This window comes from Arvicola amphibius, chromosome 6 (assembly GCF_903992535.2).
Source record: "Arvicola amphibius chromosome 6, mArvAmp1.2, whole genome shotgun sequence".
NCBI lineage: Eukaryota > Metazoa > Chordata > Mammalia > Rodentia > Cricetidae > Arvicola > Arvicola amphibius.
The window spans coordinates 20,650,278-20,671,087 of NC_052052.2; the positions used below are offsets into that span (position 1 = coordinate 20,650,278).

The 20,810-nt window shown below is 41.1% G+C and overlaps 1 protein-coding gene across 11 annotated transcripts in view; it reads left to right on the plus strand.

Annotated features, from left to right (window-relative positions):
* The window catches only part of Epb41 (erythrocyte membrane protein band 4.1), a 152,563-nt gene that overhangs the window by 108,242 nt on the left and 23,511 nt on the right, over window positions 1-20,810 (plus strand). For 4 of the 11 annotated variants that reach the window (XM_038333436.1, XM_038333430.1, XM_038333432.1 and 1 more), the window contains 3 exons: window positions 2,958-3,145; window positions 7,848-7,910; window positions 12,668-12,844. In XM_038333436.1, coding sequence (XP_038189364.1) covers window positions 2,958-3,145; window positions 7,848-7,910; window positions 12,668-12,844 — 428 coding nt within the window. Of the gene's footprint in view, window positions 1-2,957; window positions 3,146-7,847; window positions 7,911-12,667; window positions 12,845-14,831; window positions 14,955-15,252; window positions 15,399-20,810 lie in introns of those variants that run through there. The other 7 variants (XM_038333433.1, XM_038333437.1, XM_038333434.1 and 4 more) reach the window with 5 other exon arrangements.

Genomic DNA, 20,810 nt, shown 5'->3' on the forward strand with positions numbered 1-20,810 from the left:
AGTTCACAGATTGTGCTTAGCTGGTGCATGGGTGGCGAGGATCTGAAATCGGGTCCTTATGCTACACCACATGCACATTACCACCAGATGAGTCCAGATGAGTCGTCTCCGCAGCCCAAGCCAAAGCATCCTAAAGACTAATCACTAACATACTAATAAACGTTTAATTATGCTTTAAATGAGCAAATTGTACAATATGCAAATTATATCCCAAGAAAGCTGGTTTTTTTTTTTTTTAAAGAAAACCAACCCCTACCATATTTATTGTGATCTATAGTTTTCAGTATCCTTACTGTGAAAATGAAGAAAATCTGCCTTTCTTCAGGGCTCCTAAGTGGTATCTTTCATTTGAATTGTATGTCACTATGTGCATAATTAATTTTTGCCCAGCATATTCTTTAAATAATACAGCCTATAAAAAATAAATATGAGGGTCTGGAGAGATGCCTCAGTGGTTAAGAGCACTGGCTGCTCTTCCAGAGGTCCTGAGTTCAATTCCCAGCAACCACATGGTGGCTAACAACCGTCTGTAATAATATCTGATGCCCTCTTCTGGCACGTGGGCATACATGGAGGCAGAATGTCGTATACATAATAAATAAATAAATAAATCATAAATAAATAAATAAATAGATAGATAGATAGGAGGGCGGAAGTGTGATGTTAAAAGTTACTGATATTTAGAGCTCATTAAATGTTTTTCTATCTTTTGTGTATTCTTTCCCCAACTCTCCTACAGTTAGCATCTTCCACATTCCACAGGCGAGGAAACTCGGGTCTCTTTTCCTAGCACCACTGTGTGTGACTGAGGTTCACATGTGCCGTTCTGGGTTTGGACCTTGCCTGTTTCTTGCTGCTTTTCTTAGTGAGGGATAATTCACTGCAACTGGTGTTTTCTAGCTTCTGACCTGTCGCCACCTCTGTGTCTGACCATCAGTTTTTGTTTGCATCTGCTTTCCCATACACTGTAGGAATGCTGAAGACATAAATCACTCGGCTCTGCAGTATTAGTATTGGATTAGAACCAAATTCATGTGGCAAAATAGCACATGGTGCAAGCAAGGGCTGTGCTTCTGTGATTCCCGGCAGAGTTGAATTAATTCTTTGGGAGGAGGTGTGAGTACACATGTAATATGAGGCTTTAGCACAACTGTGAGACAAATATTTTGTCATTTCCCTTGTTTTGTTAGGTTTGCTTTGCCATCTGCCAGTCTTGCCTTGACTAGCTGAGAGCACGCATTAGCAACAGGGACTTGCAAGCGGCCACAGATCTGTCATTGCAAGATGAAACTGGCTCTGTGTTTCTGCTGTTCTTCTGCTAGGCGTCCTCTGAGGAATTCTTTCTCTGGAGATCGTTTCGGGATAATACGCATCTATCTCTCTCGGTTTCATATGTGTAAGATAGGTGTAGCTTTCCATTTCTGTTCTAGCTGAAAGAATTTCTTTGTTTTGCTTCATTTTTAAAGTTTATAAATCTAAATGTATCAGAATAAATTATGTTCAGCAGTCTGAAGAGGAAAGTACGTGATAACATTGTGAGGTTTCAATGAAAGTTAAAGTCTCAGTACAAGAAAGGATGACGGTCCATTATCTGGAATATTAAGTCAGAGCGGTTGGGACGGCTCAGTGGGTAAAAGCACTTGGCATGCAAGCCTGGCAGCCTGGGTTCATGAAGTCCCTGATCCCAAAGTGGAAGGAAAGAATTGGTGTCCCAGAGTTATGCTCTGACTGCCACACACTTGTACACCCATGCCCACAGACACACTGGTAATAGAAATTAAATACAATTTTAAGTGACATATTAAAGCTTGCTGTGATAGCGCACACCTTTAGTCCCAGTACTCAGGAGGCAGAGGCAGGCAGATCTCTGAGAGATCAAGGCTAACCTGGTCTACATATTGAGTTCCAGAACAACCAGGTCTATGGAGAGAAGACCCTCAAACAAACAAAATAAATCATGTTTTAAAAACTTACTTTCTTAGGTAGTGTCTAATTAGTAAGGTTTCTGACTAAATATATGGGTGTTTTCGTTTAAACTCTAAAAGAAAAAAAATGAAGATTAAAAACTAAAGGTAATGACCTTTCTTGATTTATTTTGTGCTGTTGGGGGTGGCACACAGTCCCTCCTTGCTAGGGAAGCAGTCTATTACTGAACTGTAGTCCCGGTCCCTGTTTTGAATTAAGTTACCTTATGTATAGACGCCAAATAGTTCAAACCCCTAACTAGGGTTTCCCAGCCTCTGCACCCTTTGTCTCTGTGCACTAGATGTCAGCACCTCCTTTCTCCTCCGACATTGTCAGGTGTGCTGGAGGGAGGGGAATATGCCCTGGTGGAGAGCCAGTGTTCTAATACTTTGGAGAACATTGGTAAGGTGGGAGGGGGGCTCGATTAGTTTATGCTTTGTTTTGAATGAAAGAAGTTTTTGAATTAATGTTAATCAGATTGTTTATTAAAGGAGAATGTCTGGCTCAAAGATTTGCCTGCACACACATCAAACAGTAGTAGTAGTAGTCCTAGTCTTATCGGAAGGGCCATTATCAAGTAATTTTGTAATCATTCTGAAGAGATTTCACAGAAAACAACAAAACAAAAATAAAAAACAGACTTCATTTTCCCCCTTAAATTAGATGCTTAGGTTCTTGAGACCATCTAAAAATAAACAGACGCTTATTTCAAAAAGGCTTATCGCGAGAACCATCCTGAATCCACACTTTGGTTTTGCTTCCTTTCTTCGTTCTGCCCCCAAATTCAGCATTTATGAAGAAGTCATTAAGATGTGCTGGTTTCTCTGTTGAGGAAGCCTTTTTTGTTGTTGTTGCCATAAGCTACCTTGAAAGGCACTAATGTTTGCTTTCTTTCTGTATGATAACTACAGAATTCTCAGTTTCACCCTGTGACTGAAGGTCAGGACAGTGACACATGCCTTCAACTATTCTTCCTTCTTTTTCTTACATAGCAGCAGCCGCCGAGCCCACAGACCGAAGTCCTCGGCCTACCTCTGCACCAGCCATTGCTCAGAGTCAGGTCACAGAAGGGCCAGGGGCACCTGTTAAAAAACCACAGAAGGAAGATGCAAAGGTTGAAGTGAAAGGGAAAGAAGAACCACCTGAGCAAGCTGAGCCAGAGCCCACAGAAGCGTGGAAGGTATGTCTTAGGTACCTTACATCAGCCAACGCATCTTTCAGAGCAACTGAATCCTGCAGATTCCCAACAAAGTCGCTTTTTCTCATTATTTCTAAAAAAAATCGTTTCTCATCAGCCTCTTGTATATTTTTATAGAATTTGATTTCCAAAGAATAGATACTGTATAAAGCACATTTATATAGCTATTTAAATCTTTTCTAAAAATTTTAGGATTATTTTTTATTTTCTGTGTATGAATGTTTTGCTTGCATTTATGTGTGTGCACCATGTGCGTGCCTGGTGCCCTCAGAGGTCAGAAGAGGGCATTGGGTCTCTGGAGCTAGAGTTGCAGTGTGAGTTACCATGTAGGCGCTGAGACTCAAAACCAGGTCCTCTGCAAGAGCAGCCAGTGCTCTTAACTGCTGAGCCGTCTCCAGCCCAGCTCTTTAGACAACACACAGCTAGCTACGAAGAAGATCTGCTGCGTTGAGGACCCACAGTCCCTGACTGAGCTGAAAAATCACCAGTTAGTTAGTAGATCTCCCAGAAATCGCAACTGGGTTGGTCTTTTTTATATGTTCAAGCTTTGAGAATAACGTTTACACAGTGCTAGCTTAGGTCTGTAAAAGTAGATGCAGGTCTCCCTTGTGAAGGGACTGTGAGGAATGGCCTTCATAAGAATGGTATGCGCACCCTCCCCACAGCACGCACCTTTAATCCCAACATTCAGAGGCAGAGGCCAGTGGATCTCTATGAGTACAAGGCCAGCCTGGTCTATGCAGTGAGTTCCAGGACAGCCAGGGCTGTTACACAGAGAAACCCTGTCTCAAAAAAATAAAATTTAAAAAAAAAAAAAAACAGAAAAAAAGAAAAAAAAGATTTTATGTTAAGGCCTTAGGAAAAATGCCTTCTCTTTTGCATACTGATAACATCAGACCTGTTCTTTTGGAGCCAGATTAATATCTTATTTAACATAGAATGGTGGGCAGCTGTTAATTTTTTTTAACTATTAAATATGGCAATCAGGTTCTCTGTCTTTGAGTGAATGAATGGTGGGTATTTGCTTCTTTTTAACCAGCCTTGTGTTCATGATGTTAGTCTTCAGGCTCTGTGTGGCCTTGAAATACCTGCATGGTTTTTAATGTTGGAATATATCAGCTAGCACTTCTGATTGTGTTGGCTCTTCCTGAATGGTTGAGATGCCCCTGGTCTTCTGATATCTTACTAGTTTTCCTTCTGCCCATAAAACATGCAGGTACTTCAAAAAAATTTGACTCTTGGTTCTTTGGCAGAATGAAATGGGCTTTCTATGTTTCCCAGGCTAGCCTTGAACTCCTGCACTCACGAGAGCCTTATGCTCTATTCTCCCTGGTAGCTGGCACTCTAAGTATGTACCACCGCTCCCTTCTTTTTGGCCTTAATTCTTCTATTTTTTTTCTTTTTGTTTTTTTTTTTTTTTTTCGAGATAGGGTTTCTCTGTGTAACAGCCCTGGCTGGCCTGGAACTCAGTCTGTAGATCAGGCTGGTCTCAAAGTCACGGAGATCCGCCTGCTTCTGCCTCCCAAGTGCTGGGATTAAAGGTGTGCGCCACCACTTCCCAGCTATTAGCTTTAATTCTTAAACTGAAGTAGTGGCTCTCTGTTTTCTGCTGCTAGATTACTAAGGACCCAGAAGGACGTTATTGTTTAAAAAAGGAACTTAAGCTTATGAAATAACTTAAAACTAGTATTTGCAGAGTATATATAATTCTATAAAGACATTATGTCTGTTTTAATTTGGTCATGGTGGCATATGTCTGTAATTCCAGATCTTGGGAAATGGAGTTGGAGGCCAGCTCAGGCTACATAGTGAAACTCTGTCTCAAAAACAAACAAACAAACTGAAAACAGACGTGTTCTTTCTTTTATTACTTAAGGAAGGTTAATCTCAGACAAATGAACTAACTTGTTCCCTGGCATCTAGAGCAGAATGACCCAGTTGTTAATTACTCTGTAGTTAAAAGTGTCATGGTTGGATGTGCGTATATGTTTGTTTGGCAGTATTGCAGAGTCTAGTGTTACCTGATGTTATTTATATTCAACCTAGGGAAAATAGCACAGTGGCGTTATTCTCTAGAGCAATGCTGCTTTGTATGAGTTAAAAGAATATGCCAAAATCATAAGTTGATGAGGTTCTGTGAGAAATGAGTAATATAACAAAATGATTTAACCATTAGAAAAGACAATTCGGTTTCTAAATTTGAAATACAAGGTGCTTCATGCCGTACTCACTGTCTCCTCGTCACAGTCAGGTTTTAAAAGAATGACTCCAGTTTCTGGATGTAAGGTGGTTATTTCTAGAGGTATTCCAAAGACACACAGGCATCCCTAGGATAGTATTCTTCTGCTACTACTAAGCATAAATCCTGCCCATCTGCCAAGCACGTGGTTCCAGCTTCCAGAGAGGAGGCTGCAATGTTGGATGCTACAGCCAAGGTGGCAGTAGTTGCATGCGTCAGTTACAATTTGTATGCAGTTTACTTTGCTGCCATCTTTATTGATAATCTGAAGAGTAAAATCATCTCCTTAAATGTATTGATTAATTAACAGACTTTTACATTTACCTATTTAGTGTCTTACATGCTTTATTACATGTGTTTTAGCTATAAAAACTTTATTTATATCATGTGTATCACACATTTATATCTTTATTTGGAAATCTGTTCTTAAGTATGATTTAAAGTACTTCCAGGGCTGGGAAGATGACTCAGTGGATGAGGTGTTTGCTTAAGTTCAAATCCTCAGAGCCCTCCTAAGAAACCAGAAGCCGGCACTGGAGAGATGGCACAGTGGTTAAGAGCACCGGCTGCTCTTCCAGAGGATCTGAGTTCAATTTCCAGCACCCACAGTGGCAGCTCATGACTGTCTATAATTCCAATTCCAGGGCATCTGATACCTTCACACCAAATGCACATAAAAATAAAGTTAAATGAATTATGTAAAAAAAGTTCATGTGAATTAAAAAAAAAGAAGAAGAAGCCAGAGGCAGTAATACTTGTGTCTGTGATCTCAACACCCTACTGGAGAAGGGAGGCAGAGTCAGTATGATACACACACCTCAGTGTACAAGAGAGACCCTGTCTTAAGCAAGGTAGAAGGTAAAAGTTGACCTCCACACTAGTGCTGTCACACACACACACACACACACACACACACACACACACACGAGCGCACGTGTATGCGCACGCACACTCTCATTAAAATACTTCCAGGTCATAAACAAGAACATATGACTTAGTATTAAGGCTTAATTATTGCTTTAGTGGATACTTATATATGCAAATAAGATTTAAAATGCTTTTTCATCATTGGAATGATTAACTCAGTTTCCCTTTTTATAATTTGGCTATCCATATTACCTCTTCAGCCTTGACACTATGAGGATGAACTAACAGATTGCACTGGGAATAAAACCTTCCCTGCTGTGGTGATCATTTTTCAGTATATTTAACCCCCAGCTTCATGATGCTGTTTAACTATTCATGGAAGCCTGCTAACCTGAAATGTTTCACTATTTTATCTCTTAAATGTAGGTGGAAAAAACCCACATCGAGGTCACAATACCTACCTCAAATGGTGACCAAACACAGGTTTGTGCCAACAGGCCTTTCCCCTTAGACCCCTCAATTTTTTAATTCTCCCCCATTCCTCTTTAATTAAAAATAAATAAAAGGTTCAAGCAAACTTCAATGAACCAATATTTTGTCTATTTTTTTCTTTATTGAATTGTGGCCAAAACAGAAGCCTGCAGACAAAGCTGAAGATCTGATAGGAATGAGGAAGGTCAGCCATTTTCTGCTTTCACACCTACGCCACCACTTCACCCATGCTGATGACAGTGTGTTAAAAAGACAGTGGTCCAGCCCTTGATTTTCCTCGTCAGGAATTACTTTGGAGAGCCAGGATGTGGAGAACCTTCAAACAGTGTAGTTGTGATGTGTATTTACACATTAGAACCTGAGACTGTTGACAGGTTTTATGAAAGTAAGTTTTCAGCAGAGGCGTGTCTTAATAAAAGGCAGTTGTCGGGGGCACACCTATTTTTCATGTTCAGATGCTACCAAAACTTTTCCAATGGCATCATGAGCATTTTATACACATTTGTCACAAGAGCCACCACAGCAGCACCGTCTTGCGTTAACAGTATGGGTTTAGCTGCTGCATGCTTATTTCCCAACCTCAGAGTGGGATGAACCAGTTCTTCCTGGATATGCTTGTTACCTGATTGGATACAGAACGCTGTAGAGATCCAGATATTGCAATATTCATAAGTATAAAACTCTCCAAAAAACTAAGTTCTTTTTACAGCATTTCTCCACTCCATGATACATGGTGTTCAGAGCTTTTGAGATATGCAAATGGGTAATATTCAAATAGTTCAATTTCAAAAACAAACATCAAGCAGCTTATTGTGTTAAAAGCTGTGAAGCCAGGAGCACTGTCTATTTAAATGACATCATCGCCGCGTTCCATCGTTTGCAAACAAGGTCCCCCATTCTTTCCGGTAACCGTGCTCTCTGTGTGTCCGTGTAGTTCTGTGATCATTTCATGTTGGCATATGTTGCATCACAGACATTTACTTTTAACTGCTTTTTTTGTTTGTTTGCCAATTTGCAGTTCGTTCCCCCGCAAGAACAACATTTTAATTTTTTATGCTTCTGTTTTTCCCCCTTTCATTTTCACAGAAAAAGAGAGAGAGACTAGATGGTGAAAACATTTATATCAGACATAGCAATTTAATGTTGGAGGTTTGTATGAACTTGAAGCTTATTTTAGTTGGTTGCCTGGAACCTTCTGCATTCTTTGCTGATCCCTGCATTCTACGCTGCGTTTGGTTTTGCATGACACTGCATGTGAGATTTCTAGGTTTAAAGAGCTTTTGCATGCCGGTAAACATGAAGATACGCAATCACCTCTCCTAACTCTTAGTTTCCATCCCTCATACGATCTAGAGAAATATATGATTGGAGCTGTCTCTCCCTCTCATGGTTCTGCTGTTTTACCCCCTTTCAGAATGTTCAAACATCAAGTTTCTTTAATTTTCCAAGAATATAAACTCTAAATTTCCCAAGAAATAAATTTACAGGGTTTTGTTTTTTGTTTTTTTTCCTGAACTGAGAAGAGTATCAAAAAGAGAGGGAATGTACATGATCACGATTGGTAAGGGCTTACTCATTGGAGATAGCAAAAATTACTAAAGAAAGTTGGAAGGAAAAAGAAAAATGAAGAAAGAAAAGAGCCCGGTTTTTGAGGGGTGGTTACTTTGGCTTAACAGTAAAAGCAAGCTTGTGAGTGGGATTTTGTTTTTAAAGATGAAAGCACTGAAGCCAGGAAATGTCAGTACTTTCTCTGTGGCCGCAGAGCTGGTAATTTGGGAAAGCTGGGATTTGATGTAGGCGTTTTATGATTTTTAACAACAGGTTTCTTCTCAGAAAGAGTAGCATAGAGGAGTGCTAAGATCTGTCTCCGATTATGTTCAGCAGGGACCAGATTTTGACCTCAGCTCACATACTCAGACATATCTGGTCTGGAGCTGCACACTGGATATGAGATGTAAAGCCAGTTTGGAGATTAGAGGAACTCCGTGAGAATCATTCTCTGTGGAGGAAAGGAAGACCAGTATAATTTGTCTGTCCAGAAAACTCCGTATAGCAGTTGAAGACTATCTACTATAACAACTCAAGGCAGAACCAGAAGAAATGAGTATAAACTCTTCTCTCACAGGGATTAACTTCCCTCTGAAGGAAACAGCCACTGTGGTCTCTGCTTGCAGGAAGCTCACAGAGTGGGGATCTGAGGGGGAGGAGGAAAGACAGCGAAGAGCAATGCAGAGCTACAGTCAGTTAAGGAGACCTGTAGGAGGTAAGACTGTGCTGTGCTACAGGCGTTCTACTCTAAAACAGGCACGGTCTCTACGGAGGGAGCATTTTCAATAGCCTTCTCGTCTTCTTCTTGAAGGCATTGCAGGTGTATGCCGGTGTAGTCGGTGAGATAGCATTTAATTGTGACCTGAAGAAAAACCTGTATTAAATATCTCCAATCTGAAAGTTTGAAGAAATTTTAAAAAACTAGATCTCTGGCTAGGCATGGTAGGACATCTTTAATCCCCGCACCTGAGGGGCTGAGACAGGAAGATCAGGAAATCGAGGTCATTCTCAGCTCTCTCCATAGTATAAGGCCACTCTGGGCTAAATGAGAACTGGTCTCAAAACGAAAACAAAACAAAAAACCAACAACAACAACAAAAACAGCCTGGGCATATATAAAAATAGATTTCTCATTACTAATATGGCCTGTAAAGATTATTTAATATCATTTTATTTTTTTCATATTTTTTGATAACTATATTTTGAATATCTGCTATGTAAGGTACTTGTATAAGGTACTTTAATACAAAGAATGATATTTCTGGGTGTCCTTTATTAATTGCATATTGAATGATGGACGCAATGCCAAGTGCTTTATGTATATTTGTCTCATATAACATTTCTAAGGCCAGACTCTTATTACAAACTTGAAAAATGGCTGTCTCTGTCTTAGCCCATATCTGAGGCCTGAACTGTTGTCTTTGGGATTAGGAAGGACAAGCGGTGTCCAGTGATCCCCTCTTCTCAGTGTGACATTTCCTCACTCTCAGTACCCACATTCCTGAACCTGCTGTGCCAATCATATATTTGTCATTCGTTCCACGAGGTGTGTGGTGGCTTCTGAGACTCACAAAACTCCTGTGTTATGCTGTGTTTTTCTTCTGGAGAGCCCTGGGAGGGGATTTCTGAATAAGTGTGTGTTTGGAATTTAAAACTACTAACTGCCTTTTGAGAACATTTTACGTTTAACGAAGTGTTTGGTTTTATTGCTGCTAAAATCATAAGATGACAGCCCTCAAAAATTATCTAACCTGAACATAACCTGACATAACTTGACCCTCGTTCCTTAATTATTGTAAAAAGTGCCCCCAAGAAAGTTCTTTCAAGTTATCTATCCGTCTGCCAGGGTTTCTTTTTTTTTTTTTTTTTTTTTTTTTAGCCTCCCTCCCCGCCTTCTCTTATCACACCCGCACTAATGCTTTGTTCTGGCACAAATAAGGTCGAGTTCATTTTTAGATCTACCGCCTCCTCCTCCAGCTCCCAGAGAGAACCTGTAGCAAATGTCTATGTCAAATTCTATTTGGAACAGGTCCCTTTGAGATCTTAATTTTATTCTGTGCCCCCACAGGTTTCCAACAAAGCCAGCTAAGAAGGATGGAGAAAGCTCCCTCAGAAGTTATCAGTTTTATTGAGAAATTTATTTTTCTCGGGATCCAAACGAATCAAAAGCTAGGCAAGACGAGTTACAAATCAGCGGGCTCAGCTCAGGCTGGCTCAGAATTGTGCTTGTCACAGCATCTGTTAGTTGGTTTTGTTTTGCCTTGTTTGTGCTTTTGATCATCATAAATGTGTTCGGTTGTTCTGGGCCAAAACAGATTTACTATCAGTCAGGAGCTGGGTCACACTCACAAGCCTGATGGGTGTCAGTTGCTCAGCCCAAGACTGAGTACTGAGCTCCTACATGCTGTTTTCTTCAGCTCATAACGATACCCTCCTCGCTGTCAGCTCTAACACAGGTGTTTCCCCTGGGAAGTTCATGTTCCAGAGATACACTTGCATTTCTTCTTAGTCAGCAAGAGATGCTCCTTGTGGGGAGCTACAGTTACTACCGGGGTTAGTCTTCTCTTTGCGCTCAAAGCAAATACACATGGGTCAGGTCAGTCTTGCAAACATAGAGAGAAGAGACTAGTTCATGAGTTTCTGAAGGAGCAGCTCCAGAGTCCAGATGTCAAGGGAGTTCCTGGGTTTTCTGTTGTTTTCTCCTTGATAATGGTTTGGAGAAAGTTTTAGTTAGGATCTTTGTTGCCTGCAGGGGGGAAAATACAAACTTGTAAACACATGTTGATCAAAAAAGTTTTATTTTATTTTGTTTTTATTTTTTTCCAAAATGAAATTATTTCCCACAATGCCAAAAATAGATGAATCCCAAAGTTCACACAGCATGAGGGGAGATTATTTAGCATCATGCTTTTCTTAGATACAATGCTTCCCTGATGGGAAATAAACACAAGATTGTTTTATAGCTTCAGGCCCCAGATATTGTGACCTGAAACTCAAACTTTTGAAGTTTTCTTTTTGTGTGTGTGTGTGTGTGTAAGTAAATGTGTATTGTTAGACAAAGAACATTTGAGTCTTTGTTTTCAAGTTAAATTTATCAGACTCCTTTTCATCTGATGTCCTTTGTAAAAAAAAATTATGTATCTCTTTCTAATAAGAAAAATCTGAATATGTCCTAGCCTATGCTTTATTAGCCTTAGTTTTGACCATCTCTCCCTAGACTGTTACCTTAAAGAGCTTTTCATGTACATCTAGTGCATTATTTTAAATTATCAAGGAGAAAGATGAGATGCTATTGATGGTCATTAGAAGCCCTTTTGTGGGTGGTGTTGACGATCAAACCCAGAGCACTCTACCAGTGAGCCCCCCAGTAAGTCCCTATTTTGAATTGTATTAAGAGAAGTGAAGCTGTGAAAACGTAAAGTTTTTATATTGTAGGAAAAATGTGAAAAAGAAAAAATATATATATTTAATTGTAAAGTGTGAGGACCAAAGCTCAATGCCTAGAACCCATGCACAAGTGCTGGGCATGGGGTTGCATACTTGTAATCCCAGAGCCGGGGGAGTGAGCGCAGGAACATCCCTGGCACCCCGTGGCCCACTAGCCTCGCCCCTGATAAGCTCCAGGCCAATGAGAGACCCTGCCTCTAGAGAGGTGGACAGTGTTTCTGAGGGAGGGTACCTGAGGTTGATCTCTGACCTGCACTTACACATGCACAAGTTCAAAAATCCCCAAAGTCACTTTTTTAGAGTTAGTAACAATTGATTTTGGAGGCTGGAACTAGGAACTTTAATAATAAATTCTTGAATTAGAAAATTCTTAGTAATAGAGAAGCAAAGTGTTGCAGAGGACAGAGAGGGACTCTGCAGTGTTGCAGCTCACCACGGACAGCAGCTGGTGGAAGCTGAGGTCATTTGTCATGTCCGCCATTCATCGGTTTCCCTGTTGCTATCTCCATCCTGCCTGAGCTGAGCCTGAGTTAGTTCTTATCAAGCTGAAGCTAACTGAATCATGGGGTTACCTCTTCAGGATGAGGAGGTGGAGATCTGATTTTGCATCCTTTGTGGAAGAGGAGTTACACAATCAAGGAGCATGCTCTTTGTGGGCAATTTAACCTCCAAGAGCTGCGGGGTTGTGATGCTTCATAGCTGCCAAGTACAGCACGTTGTTTTAAAACAGAGAGCAAAAGAAGAAAAGGGGCAAGAGTGTTGTGTATTTATGGTGCTAATGCAGTACGGGCCAGGACCATCTGCCCTGGATGTGGTGTTTTCTACCGGTGCCCAGTCTCTGATAGGTTGCCCTTGGTGTGTGTTTTGTCCCAACTATTTATTGTTTTTCGTCTTTGTTCTTCCAACTGTAGGATTTAGACAAGAGTCAAGAAGAAATCAAAAAGCATCACGCCAGCATCAGTGAGCTGAAAAAGAACTTTATGGAATCGGTACCTGAACCACGGCCTAGCGAGTGGGACAAGCGCTTATCCACACACTCACCCTTCCGAACTCTTAACATCAACGGGCAAGTCCCTACTGGAGATGGAGTAAGTACTTTGTCCACAAGACTGTGAAGCTGAAGGCAGTAAGTCTGAAGGCAATAAGTATTTTAACTATGCGTGTTAAGACTCTGTATCTGGAAGCTTAGAGCTGAAGTTGGCTTTAGTGCCCTAGAAGTTTGTTGCTGCTATGAAACATTAATAACAACACTCCTGATAATTTACACGGCTCAGCTCAGTTGTTGGAGTCCTTTAGAATTACGAGTGGATGTCTAGGCTCTGAGAACTGCTTGAAGCTGCCTGCTTCTGGCTAGTTTGTGTTTATAAATTGACTTTATGCCAGTAAAACTTTGTTTATATTCAAAATGTGCCTTCCAGGACCAGTTAGCTAAACTTAGTAAGGTCACAATTGGAAGGGAGTATATTTTTTTTAAACTTTATTTGAACATTTGTACAACTTAGAAATGTCTGGAATGATTGCTCACAGTTATATAAGAAATAAGGAGGCCCTGAAGCCAGAGAATGTAGAACACTCAATTCCAGAAAAACAACTGATGATTTGTCTTGCATAACACCAGACCTTCAACCGGCTGTTTTATGAGACAGTTACCATCAGAAGAGGCCGGAGGTCCCTTCCAGAGTCTGTTCTCTATTATTATTTTTTTTCCTGCTTTGGAATCCCTACCTCAGAATAAATAAATCTGTTTAAAGGTGATATCTTGTAGAACTTACATCTGAAAGGTCTTCATCTCTAGCCAGTATATCATTTGTATAAGCAGTGACCATAACTTCATGACTTTTTATATATCTTTTAATTATGTGCTTACTTTGCACCCCCCAACAATAGCAGTTATAGATGAGAAAGGCAAACTAGTATCCCCATTAAAAACCTGAGATTTAGCAGGCCTGCCCCTGTGACCCATTCCTTGTGAGGTTGAGGAAGAAGGAGTGCCTGAGTTTAGGATTTTGAGGTAGACCTGAATAACATAGTGAGACTCTTTCCCAAAACAAAACACAAATTGGTTTAATTTTTTTCAGGCTTCTTGGTAACCTATCCAGTTAAATCATTTATTATTTAGTTTCTGTAGCTGCAGACAGGGCTAAAAATTCTTCCAAGATAACCTTTTGTGTTTTTCAAATTTAGATTAAAATTAGCTAACAGTTTCACAAGTGAGGTGGGAGGACACCTCAGTAACAGGCAGCTGCATAGTTACTGAGGTGGTAGGATACAGCTGCTCCCATGCATTGTCCTCTTAGACCCTGTTACCAGACATGCGTGGCCATTACTTTTGTGTTCTAAGTCTATAATGTGCACTTTAAACTGGGAAAATAACCCCTTCTGGGTCAGACCATCACTCCGAAAAGCAGATAAGTCATTTTGATGTGACTCATCATAAAGGTCCAAGGATAGTTACGGTTTGATTTGACTGAGAGGGTCTGGCCAGTCAAAGCTTAATGAAATGCTCTCAACAAGCTATTTGTCTTGTTGGGCCTGCTTACAGAATGGTGTTAAATGCCCTTGCTGACTTTGGTGTCTGCATGCGAGTGGCTTGTTGCTATCTCGTCTTTCACTCCCCCGCCACCCCCCACACATCTGCATATTTTTCTAGTTCTGTTTTGAACTCTGAAAGTAGCTTGAAAAAGTAACCTGATGCTGGCTTGGATGTCATTGGGTACATTTGCATTGGTCTCCATTGTCAGAAAACAGCTTATGTTTTCACATAGAAACCCTTTAGAAATCATCCTAAGGCCAATTTGGGGGTGGCGGTGCCATTCTGTAAACTTTAAGGAAATGACTTCTTATAAAGTCACATTGATCCCTGAGGGGTACTCAGATAATTTTAGCCTTTTACACATACGCGTGTTCCCTCTGAATGAATAATGGGACAAATGACTGTACTGCCTTAGTCTTCTGTGCTGGGACAGTTCTACGGTTGGGCATGTCTTTTTACGGTCAGGCCAGCGTTCCTGCCTCTGGCAGCACTGTTGTTGCGTGGCAGGGCAACTGAACCTCGTATGATTTGTGTGTGACCAGGTGAAGAGAACGTCTGCCCTCCCCTCGGGAAGAAAGGTTGGTGGGCCCGAGGGAAAGCTGCTGCTGTGGCTGCGCTGCTCACTAGACCTGCCCCGGCCATGGCTCTAAGCAGAGAACCCAGAACCCAGCAGCAGTGGCTGAACAGTCTTTTTCTTTTGCTACACTAGTAAATCCACACCCTCAGCCTTTGGACTAACACGTCACACTTCCACTGCTGCAGCATCTGCAGTTTTCAGTTTGCTTGTTTCGGCGCATGGCTGGTTGAAAAAGCTGCATGAAGATGTTACTATGTACTCAGAGAGAAAATGAATTTAATTATACCCTATTCTTTTTATGTTGTCTTTCTTCTCCCACCGTATTTTCATTTAAAAATCATTATGATTTTGCATCTTTCCTTTTTCTTTTATTCTTTTTGCTGACCAGTCCCCTAGCTACTTTCTCCCTGATACATATCACTTAGGGGTGTGCAAAGAACCAGTATTCAACTTCCAAACTGACCAGAGAAGGCTGGCTCAACTAAGAGAGCTCAGAGCCAAGTTCTTCCTTTCGTAGACACCATCTGCCTTGACTACAGATAGCAGAGTACAGAGATGCAGGGGCAGACAAGTCTCAGTTGGCCAATTGGGAGTGGATCTTTCCTTGAAAGTTATCGGAAGTATTGACTAAGAGTATAATCCTTCATGATGATCATTACTATTTTAGTCAAGATTTTGAGGCTTTGCAATTGTTGAGCTCTTGTGGGAATGTATTTTCCTTTCTTTTCTTGTTCTTCTTTGCCCCTGTCCCCACCCCAGGGTAGACCCTGGAGGCACATTATAAATTTTTATACATTTTGTTCTTATTTTGCAGTCTTTACTACTTCTGTTTCCCTGAGCAAAATCTAATTCTCATACTGAGCTATTGGCATTTAAAGTCTTTTTGAAGAGATATGAAAATTGTTCTTTATATTCTACCCTTCTGTTCGTTAGTAAAAGCAACTTTACTCTTGGCAAGAATACTTCCTTCTTGACATTGCCTGATCCAGTAATTATCTGCAGCACTAAAGCAATTTAAAGCAACCTGGAATCCATAAGCGAAAAAAAAAAAAGCAAAACGAAATGTATGAGTGACCTGAAATGAGGGAATAAGTGACAGAATGCAGGAAGTCAGTGACCCTTTGAGCTCCTGAGGCTTCCATGCCAATTTATTCAAAACATTAAACTTTAATTTAATTGCATAGTTAAACCTGGGTTATAGAAATTGCTAGGTAAATTGCCAGTGTACAGAGAAGCTAAATTGAAGAGCACCCAGAGATCTTCCCACACCTTTGCACACCCCGAGTGTCACTTTTAAGCGCTTTCCATCTGTCATTTTGTTCATCTTTCTCTGTCTTTCTTGATCTTTTACCGTGAAAGCAGACACAGGAGCGTGCTCTGTTAGTACAGGGTGAAGATAGAACTCAAAGGCCAGAGAGACCCACTGAAAGAGCCTTGCCCCAGCAAGAAAATGAAGAGATTCCTCCCAAGGTTTCTATTCCAATCCCCGAGGAACACAAGGCTCTCAAAAAGTGCCACCTCTACTCTAGTGCTTTCCCGTCTCCTCGTGTTCCTTTCATGATGTCTTTTCTCCTGGTCCTTGCGCTGGCTGTCTGGTGGCTGATCTTTCTGTGATTGGAAAACAGGGTGCTCCTCTGACATGTCAAGACTAAAAACCATTGAACTCTTGTCTATGGCTTGAACTGTGTAATTACCTATATCATGCCTCTGGTCTTGATCATTCACTGTTATAGGGACCTTTTGTGGTCATGTTTCCTGTCAGTAATAAAATGCGAAACTTTGGAGAGCACCTATTGTGAGGAAAAAGGAGTAGCAATGGATTGTCTAAGCCAGAGTTCCTGCCCCAAAGTCAACACATTTAGGCAAATCAGACTGAGGCGCACGGCAGGTGGTACTCGCTGAAAAGCCACCCTGCACGCTCTTCTTGCTTCTTCTCTTCTTGTTGACCGTTGCTGTGTCCTCCTTTCCACTGCTTCACAGCGGCTGGGAAACCCTAAAGACACCTGATGGACTATTTTCCCAGCCTCATAGAGCCATTCATGTGGCATGGGCTCCGTAGTTTTAAGAAGAAATTCAACTTCCCAACCTTTCAAAAGCCTTAAAATGATAGTTTGAATCAAAAAATCCATAACCACTCCTTTTCTTAGAGTATCGAATCCGTGCATACAAAGGTCTTTTCTGAAAGGGGCTGTGGCACCTGCAGCCTTTTCGTCAGTGTTTATGAGCTGCACAGGAGACAACTGTATCCTACCTGGTGTGCAGAAGAATCGCAGCACAGAGGTTAAATGCTGTCTTTTCATATGTAGAGTTGATTTAGTTTAGGGAAACGGTGCTGGTGTCCCTTGGCTTCCAGCCAGGGCTGAAAATTTCAGACTACCTACCTTTTAAAGTCCTGGAGTACAGATTAACTCAAGATCTGTATGTAAACACACTTTTCTCTAAATTAAAATACTATTTCCTTATGGCTAAAGTAATTGTTGTTAGGAGCTATGTTTAGCTGTTATAATAAGCTTAAAAGATACATTGTTTCCTTATACTTCAGACATGTTCTCATACTTGTGTTGAAATCAATTGTTTCTAATCACTCGCCTTGAGAGCTACGCTTCTGTTGTGACATGCGTGCAGTTTGCATGTTGATTATGAGGCTTCCCTGAAGTAACGGTGAGCACGCCCTCCTCAGAGCACCGCTTGGAAGCCTAAACTGGTGGGCTTTCACCTTACCATTAACCTCGCATGATGTCGCTTGCTTTCTGTGGCGTTTGAACGCCTCAGTCTGGACAAATTATTAACTTTGTAAACTCTGTTTTGGACTGAGTTGCTAGGGTCGTCGCGTTGAGACTGTTATATTTTGTATTACTTCTTAGTGCTTTTGGTTCGTGAAGTATTTCTAAAGATGGTTTTACCTTTGAAACGATGGAGGGAGGAAGAGAAAGAGAAACAGTAAAACCAAGATTTTTGTTATTCTTCAGTGTTCACTGGTATTGATCTGCTGTCTTCACAGACAACATGATTATCAGATATCTACTGAAAACTGCTATTACTATCATTATTGGAGTTTAAAAAAAAAAACTGGAGGGCTGGAGAGATGGCTCAGAGGTTAAGAGCATTGCTTGTTCTTCCAAAGGTCCTGAGTTCAATTCCCAGCAACCACATGGTGGCTCACAACCATCTGTAATGGGGTATGGTTCCCTCTTCTGGCCTGCAGATATACACACAGACAGAATATTGTATACATAATAAATAAATAAATATTTAAAAAAAAAAAAAAAAAACTGGAAAAAGAAGCAAGGACCAGGCTAGACTTAAAAAAAAAACCTGAATATATATGGTTTGTGTCACAAGTTGTTATGTCTGTTTATAACAGGTATTTTATAAATAAGCATATTTATTGATTCACTCGTAAGAAGAGATTGCAAAGCCACCTGAAGTCCTGCAAAACTGCTTTGCGGGGGATCTGATGATCCTAAGTGTGAAACAGATGTTAAGATTTCCTTAACGAAATAGCAAATGAAACTAGCCTTGGTTATGTTACTGTAAGTCTTTTTTTAGGAATTAAAAGGAAATAATCTTAAAATTTTATCAGCACTTTTGTAACTTTCAAATTATATTTCCTAAATATTTCCAGTTTTCATCATTGTACACAACTTTTTATTAATTATTGTAAACATCACCCTGAATTTTGTTTCCTTTTATATTGGAATTATTTCAACTCCATTAAAAATGTAGTGTGAGCCAGCAGTGCTGTTCTGTGATCTGAAGGGTAGCAAGGGTCCCCAGAGATCTTTGCTGACAAAGAAGCCGTTTCTCCCTAGTGAAGCTGCTAAGAGCAGCGTGCCAAGCCTTATACTGAACAAAACTGACCAACATGGCTCAAAAGATAAATCTGTTATAGTTCTCAGGACATGTGTCCTGCCCAGCCCTGTGTGATCTCAGGTAAATGCTGCCAGTATTTGTAACATGAGGCTGCAGACAGCATTGCTCCCCCCACCACCCACCCACCCACACACACACACACACACACACACACACACACACTTCACTCAGTTCTCAGTACCACAGGCATTCCAATTGCTGGATATCGCTTTACCCTGGGCCGGCTTTTTAATGGCAGATCCAGAAGTAATTTGGACTAAGGATATCTACACTGACCTGTGTAAAGTCAGGGGTTTCTGCCTTGTTTTCCTGTGGGTCATTTCCAGAGTGACTTTTAAGGGAGTCGCTTAACCATTTGGTGCCCATATTTCCAGCTAGTTCCTTACCTAAATCTACCTCATGAGGTTGAACCTAGGCATGTTTTAGGAAGTGATGCCGGTTCCGTCCTCAGTCTTTGATATGCTAGGAAGATAGAATTCAAGGAAAAGGCAATCATATATGAACCTCTCGAGAGTCTTATTCTTGGAAGTAAGCAGACAGCCGTGTTTGTTTCTGTCTGCCCCTGACTGGTCTTTGACCAAGCACTTAAAACTAGTGAAGTTAAAAATGCCGTCCCAAATTTATCCGTCTCTCAATAAATTCAAATAGTATTCGTCGAGTAGAGCGTGCTTGGGCATAAGCCCAGCTTCTGTATTTCAGACCTGTTTTTAGCTGTTTGCTTATGGCTAGCGTTTGTAATATGAAGTATTACTACTTTGTTTACATTGTTAGCAAAAATTTGAAGGGGACTGCCTGTTAATCAAGGGTAAAATCTGGAACTATCCTGCTGTCATCGGAGAACCTAGGGCTTCTTAAGTCACTTCTATGAATAAACCCACGGGGCAGTCTATGCCTTAGAGATCCCGTTGATTTTAGAGGTTATTACCAGTAAGAATGGATGCTTACACTTCACCCAGTGGCCATTTGTCTAGAAAGGACAAAACCACAATGAACTGCTGCCCCATTGTTGCTCCACAGAACTCTACACAGCTGCCCTCCTTCCCTTTTACACTTCATACAGATGATCAACCCTGAACTTCACAGTGTTCTCCACACAGAAACCTCGCTTTTTTATTACATCCTAACTACCCCTCCCCATCGTTTGTGACACCCAGCCAGTGTTTTGTCTGCTCTGTGGGACTCCGTCAGCCGCCTCCTCTGCACCTCTCCGTAGCATTAGCGAGCCTCTCTCCTGCCTGCCTTAGGATCCCCTTGAACTGCTGCAGATGGGAGGACCCCACTGGTGCTGGGCTAGGCGAAGGCAGATGAGTGGTTGTGAAGGTCTGCACTTGGGTTAGGCTAGGAGAGGACAATGGTGACTGCGATCTCCTGGGGTTAAATTCAGGGGGATTTTATTTGATAAATTCCTATGGCCACTGCTCCTTATTTCCACAGGTCAGACATACAGGCTAAAAATGAAGTAACTTTAATAATCGTTTAACTGTGTGAACAGATGGCAGCTTGTTGAAACATTTTTCCTCATCTTTTGTGACTGATATTCTAGGTGGTTACCATGCCCTTTCCTTTACCATAGTTAAAGTCCTCTTTGGGGGAAATAACAGCTAAGTCTAAGATTAAAAAGAGGGAAGGGTCTAGAACCCCAGCTATGTTTTCTGGTCCCCAGATCAATAAACAGTTAGCCTCGTGTTTCCTTCTCTGCTGTCTCTCAAGAAAAGGGGGCTTAGGGCTGGAGACATGGCTCAGAGGTTAAGAGCATTGCCTGCTCTTCCAAAGGTCCTGAGTTCAATTCCCAGCAACCACATGGTGGCTCACAACCATCTGTAAATGAGGTCTGCTGCCCTCTTCTGACCCGCAGACATACAGACAGACAGAATATTGTATGCATAATAAATAAATATTTAAAAAAAAAAAAGAAAAGGGGGCTTAGCTCACCACAGAGCGTGTGCTTAACATGCAGGAGGCCCTGGTTTGATCCCCAGGACAGTGAGAGCCGAGAGAACTGGGTGGTGGGAGGGGGAAGGGAAAGAGAAATGAGGGGGAAACATGAGTACTTCCTGCACTCTTCTGTGCA